This window comes from Terrapene carolina, unplaced genomic scaffold (genome assembly GCF_002925995.2).
Source record: "Terrapene carolina triunguis isolate 2854851 unplaced genomic scaffold, T_m_triunguis-2.0 Scaffold102, whole genome shotgun sequence".
NCBI classification, from domain to species: Eukaryota; Metazoa; Chordata; order Testudines; family Emydidae; genus Terrapene; species Terrapene triunguis.
The window spans coordinates 3713563-3719562 of NW_020664453.1; the positions used below are offsets into that span (position 1 = coordinate 3713563).

At 43.3% G+C, this 6000-nt stretch overlaps 1 protein-coding gene across 2 annotated transcripts in view; it reads left to right on the forward strand.

Moving 5' to 3' along the window:
* LOC112120530 (low-density lipoprotein receptor-related protein 8) overlaps positions 1–6000 on the forward strand; it is a 265977-nt gene that overhangs the window by 183265 nt on the left and 76712 nt on the right. For both annotated transcript variants that reach the window (XM_024219642.3, XM_024219644.3), the window contains exon 4: positions 2060–2188. In XM_024219642.3, the coding sequence (XP_024075410.2) occupies positions 2060–2188 (129 nt within the window). The remainder of the gene's footprint in view (positions 1–2059; positions 2189–6000) is intronic.

Consider the following 6000-nt stretch of genomic DNA (forward strand, 5'->3'; position numbering starts at 1 on the left):
CTAGAGCCACGTATCTGGCAAAGTGGAAGAGATTCTCTTGTTTGTGTGACCAGCGTTGTACACCCCCTCTCCAGGCACTGGTACCCCTCATCTTGGAGTACCTCCTACACATGGAACAGCAAGGCCTGGTGGCATCCTCCATAAGGATACACCTCGCTGCTATCTCGGCCTTCCACCCAGGAGCCTCCTGTTGATCCGTCTTTGCCAACCGTATGGGTGGTCGCTTCCTCAAGGGTCTGTACCACCTACATCCCCAGATCAGACAACCTGTCCCTGCGTGGGACCTTAACTTGGTCCTCTCCAGGCTCATGGGGCCCCCATTCGAACCATTGGCAACTTGCTCCCTCCTATATCTGTCATGGAAGGTAGCCTTCCTGGTCACCATTACTTCTGCGAGGAGAGTGTCGGAGCTAAAGGCCCTCACCTCTGACCCACCATACATGGTTTTCCACAGGGATAAGGTGCAACTCAGGCTTCACCCGGCCTTTCTCCCGAAGGTGGTGTTGCACTTCCACACCAGTCAGGACATTTTCCTGCCTATCTTTTACCCTAAGCCTCATGCCAGTAGCCGGGAGCAGAGGCTGCACTCCCTCGATGTTCGGCAAGCGCTAGCTTTCTACATCGAGCGCACTAAGCCATTCAGGAAGTCGACCCAATTGTTCATAGCGGTGGCAGACCGGATGAAAGGGCTCACGGTCTCATCTCAAAGAATATCCTCCTGGATCACGTCATGCATCCGCACGGGCTATAAGCTGGCCAAAGTACCGGCCCCAGCTCTTACAGCACACCCCATGAGGGCCCAGCCTCGTCAGCAGCGTTCTTGGCACAGGTCCCGATCCAAGAAATCTGCAGGGCAGCAACTTGGTCCTCGGTGCATACCTTCACCTCTCACTACACCATCGTCCGGCACACAAGAGATGATGCGTCTTTCGACAGAGCAGTGCTGCAATCAGCGTTTCCTTAACTCCGACCCCTCCGCCTAAGTAAGGCTTGGGAGTCACCTAATTGGAATCAATGTGAGCAATCATTCAAAGAAGAAAAAACAGTTACTCATCTCTCATAACTGTTGTTCTTCGAGATGTGTTGCTCATATCCATTCCAAACCCGCCCGCCTTCCCCTCTGTTGGAGTAACCAACAAGAAAGAACTGAGGAGGCACCAGGTAGGCAGGGTCATATATTGAGCGCCATGAAGGCACCACTCCAGGGGGCTCCACAGCCGACCCAATGGGTGCTGCTAGGGGAAAAACTTTCCGACAACTGTGCCCACGGCGCGCGCACACCTAATTGGAATGGACATGAGCAACACATCTCGAAGAACAACAGTTACGAGAGGTGAGTGACCGTTTTTTTGAGTCTCACCTTACATGTACTGGTATAAATCGGAAATAACTCCCATGGAGCTAAGGGAGTTTTCGCAGTGTAAAACTAATGTAAGTGAGAGAAGAACGAAGACCACAGTGCATCAGTGCATTTTCTTTTATATACCAGAGATTCTATTTCTGCAAGTCTCTCCATCCCCTAAGCTTGTTTGTGGCCTGGTGCCTTTCATTGTGGTTTTTTCTAATTTTTAGCCAACTGTAGTTGGATGTGTGCAAAATCTATGAGTTTGTGATTATCCTGTCTACTTATCTCCCTTGTCTTATAGGGGAAATCTCTCTTGCTTCATGAAATTCAGAAATTGCTGTACAAAAGAAATTGCAGCCAAAACAAAAAAAACAACCAACCAAACAAAACAAAACAAAAATCCACCACATTAGCTACTAGTAGATCAATTAATAATAAAAAATGTGTCAGATAAATTATTTGCTGAATATTTAAATAAAAATCAGTTCTGAAGCTCTTTTATTGTGATGTATCTGCATTTGACTTTTGGTATTCTAAACATGCCCAATCCCCATTGATATCAATGGTCTCTGCCACTTACTATAGGAATTTTACTTGGATATCAGTTTCAGAATTTGGCCACATTAAATTTACTAAAACCAATATCTCTTTAATGTCTACTGCTGTTTTCATATTTACATTTATTTTCCTTGTATTTTTTTTTTTTTTTTTTAGCCAAACAAGTGTGCCCAGCTGAAAAAATTAGCTGTGGAGACTCAAGCAACAAATGTATCCCATCATCCTGGAGATGTGATGGGGAGAAAGACTGTGAAAGTGGGATTGACGAGGCTGGTTGCACTACTGGTGAGTTATAATAATACCTAATATCTATATAGCAGCTTTCTTCCAAGAGGCTCCTAAAGTGATTTATAGATTGCATATGAATGGATGACTTTTCTCACCAACAAACTCCACAGTCACTCTTTATTGACAATGCTATTCAGCCGATTTAGGAAGAGTTGGAGCTACTTGAGGAAAGTAGAGTAGATTTTGTGTACAGCTGACTATTCTGTTGTCACTCTAGTAGAATGCAGTTACAGAACACAGCTAGAATTTGGTTAAGATATACTGGTTAGCATGCATACTTGTGCAAAAAGTGCTGTAGGGGCTTAAATGGGCAACAGACCTTGGTTTTATGTGTCTTCCTAAAGACAGCATACTGCCTCAGGCCCCATACTGGATCATGGATGTATTGCTGATTCAGGGGCAAAAGAGTGCTTCCTCCTAAATCACCAGCATCACTTCTTGCAGAGTCTCTGTTTTATTTGAGGGCTGCCATCCAGGTACTGGCTATGCCCACCTTTGGTCAATTTAGCAATTCTGACAAGATCACACAGCCAAATTGGTAAGGCTATTAACACTTGACTTTTTTGTGTGTGGCCCAAATGATCTCCCTTTCTTCAGCTAGGTTTCTCTTTGAAGTTCACTTTTTTTCTCCAGGACTGTCAGTTCTAATCTTCCAATATGACATAGCTCATTTCTCAGACACTTCATGCGTTTATTTTTTTAAGTCAATGATATGGAATCCAAGTTGGAACCGCTGATAATTCTGGGTAACTACACCCTTAAGGGCTCTATCTCTTTCTTTGTTTTTTCCACTGGTGCCTCTCCATGTCTGTTGTCACGTTTTTTTGGTCTTTGGGAAAAGCTTTTGTGTACTATGAGTGAAATACGTCCCCTAATTTTGATGTTATGGACAGTAATTTTTTCCCTAGCTCAAACATTTATTCTTTCATGATTAAAAACAAAAAAAGTCAACACAGTAAGTGGGAAATATCATAAAAATTTACCCAAGGGAGTTTTCTTTAGCCATTAATTACACATGTGGGAATGGGAATGCAGTGTTTAATGCTTGCTGATAATTCTATGAACTGTTGAGTGTATTTGTCCCGGCCAAGGGATTTGAATACCTCTATACCCACCCTCCGGCTCACCGGTGGTCTCTGTGGCCAATAAAAAAACAAGCAGGGGTATACCAGTTCAACCCCCAAAAATAAAGAGGCCAAAGGGTTAGATCTGTTTGGAAGAAAAATTTATTCAACAGCCAGTTTGCAGTTCCAGGTGGTGTCCCTATCATCAATCACAGTTCACCTGGCCACTATCTTGGCTTTCCATCCTCCATTCCAAGGCAGGTCGATCTTCACTCATGACATGACAGCACAGTTTTTGAAAGGTCTACCCGCACGTCCAGGATCCCTCCCTGGGACCTGAATCTCGTGCTGTCGAGGCTCATGGGGCCTCCCTTTGAGCCTCTAGCTTCCTGCTCTCTCCTGGAAGGTTTCATTCCTGGTCATGATAACGTTGACCTGCAAGGTGTCCAAGATCAGGGCACTTACTTCGGAGCCTATACGGTCTTCTACAAGGATAAGGTCCAGCTGCAGCCACACCCAGCGTTTCTGCCCAAGGTCGTTTTCCAGTTTCATACTGGCCAGGACATATACTTACCCGTCTTCTTTCCAAAGCCTCATGCATCAGATGAGGAGCGTAGGCTACACACCCTGGATGTCAGGAGGGCGCTGGGCTTCTACACAGATAGAGTGCTGAATTAATGATCTTAAAACAATTTTAGGACTAAAACCTGCAACCCTCATTTTAGTTGCCCTACTTACACAAACAAGGATTGTAGTATTGAGTCCATTTTTAATAGAAAGCTGTTTTAAATTGCTTGCATTTAATTTCATTTTTTCAATGCTCAGAAGTAACCCCTAAAAAGGTAGTAAACTGTATTCTAAGTATCACTTTATTTCAGGATAATTATGCTATTAATATGGATTTAGAAACCGCTGAGAATTTCCTTTCTGGGCATTTCAGTTGATGTATCCTTTGTTATCTTCAGCTTGTTCCATGCACATGTGAATTCTTAACATGGAAATTATTCGGAGGACAAATTTTATCATCTTCTGAAGCTATTAAGTAGCTGGTGTGAACCAAATTAGTGGCTTTTGGCCAGTTCTTTTTGGACAGGTGTCCATACCACAAAATAGCCCCCAGTGTTATGGATGCCAATTGGCAGCCACAGCGGAGAGGTCAAGGACTGAGCAGAAATGTAGAATGAGCTGCTCTCTCAATCTAGGACTGGGCTAAGGCACACTGGTAGGAAAGTATTTCTAATGTTTTACCTTTCCTGTGCATTAAAACAAATAAAAGGCTTTCAGTCTCCAGGCCTGTCAGTCCAGCACTTTTCACATGAATTAAATTCACTTTTTAAAAAAGCAGACAGAGTGGAAAGTACTGAAGTGCTGCAAAGAAGGCACTTTAGATGTGGTTGTTTATCAAATTAAGGATTTTTTTTCTCATGGACGAGGACAAATATGTTGTCTTTGCTACTAAACGCTGAGTACTTGTGGAGGATTGATAGCAATCCTCTCTTTTATCCAAATCTGATAAACCTCACTAAGCTTGTCTACTGATACTCTGTTAACATTCCTGTTTCTTCTCTATTTAGAATCTTTATCCCTTTTCTCTTATCTCTTCAGTGAGCTTCATCCTGAGTTTTAAAATAAGTATATTTCTACGTCAAAATCTCTTTTCTATGCTGACTTTTTTGTTGTTGTTGTTTAAATGAAGCTTCATCCACAACTGTCAACTGCAGCCTCTCAAAGCAGAGCTCCCTGTCATACCAAAGGCTGCTCCTTTCACCGAGCCAGAAAACATGTCGAAATAAAAATATAACATAGTTCTCTGTATAAATGTTTGGATGGGAAGTTTCCTTGTGTGCGGAGTAATTTCCAGGTTGAGAGCTTGCCCGGGCCATAAACAAGCTGAAGATGACTGGGGATAGCAACTGAAATGTCCAAACTCCTAGCTGTTTCTAAATTCATATTAATAACATTCTTATTCTGAGCTAATGTGACACTTTGGACACATTTAAACTAGGGCCATTCCCATTTATTGATTGGAATAACTGGCTTTTAGTATTATCATCCTTCAGAAGATCTTATGCTGAATGTGGAAGTTACGAATGTCATTTCGGCCTATACTTCTGCTATTATATTACTGTGCAGTGCTGGTAGCATTACAGTGGCAGTTAGAGGCCCAAGGCAGGATCAGGCGTAACTCCAGACAGGCATAGTGCTAGGGCTGTACAAATGCAGAGTTGAAGGACAATCCCTGTCCCAACAAGCTGTCTGGGTAATTTAAGGCAGAACGTCAGAGTGAGTAGAACAAAGAGTAGGAAAGAGCAGGGGAGAGAGGACCAAGGAAATGGTATTTGTGAGGCACAGATAGTAAGAAGTCATCCCTCCCCACATGTCAATATAGGCATTGGTGAGGCTCAGCTGAGCAGCTCAAAGAGAAGAGTGAAGTCCAGAACTCAGTAGCAACAACAAATAATATGGCAACAAATCACAGGCTCTGGTTCATAAAAATTACAGGTTTTCTAGCAGAGATTTTTAGATGCTTGTTCTACAGTCAGCTCATGGACACAGCCTCAGGGCATTGTTATGTCACATAACTGGAGAACAAACCGATACGTTACATACTCCTCTTTTGCCTTTAGTCATGCGTAAAAGACTATTACAGAACTGTTGGCAAGATGTAAGGCTTTTAGGGCTAGATCAGTGATCGGCAACCTTTGGCTCGCAGCCTCTCAGGGTAAGCCCCTGGCGGGCCAGGCC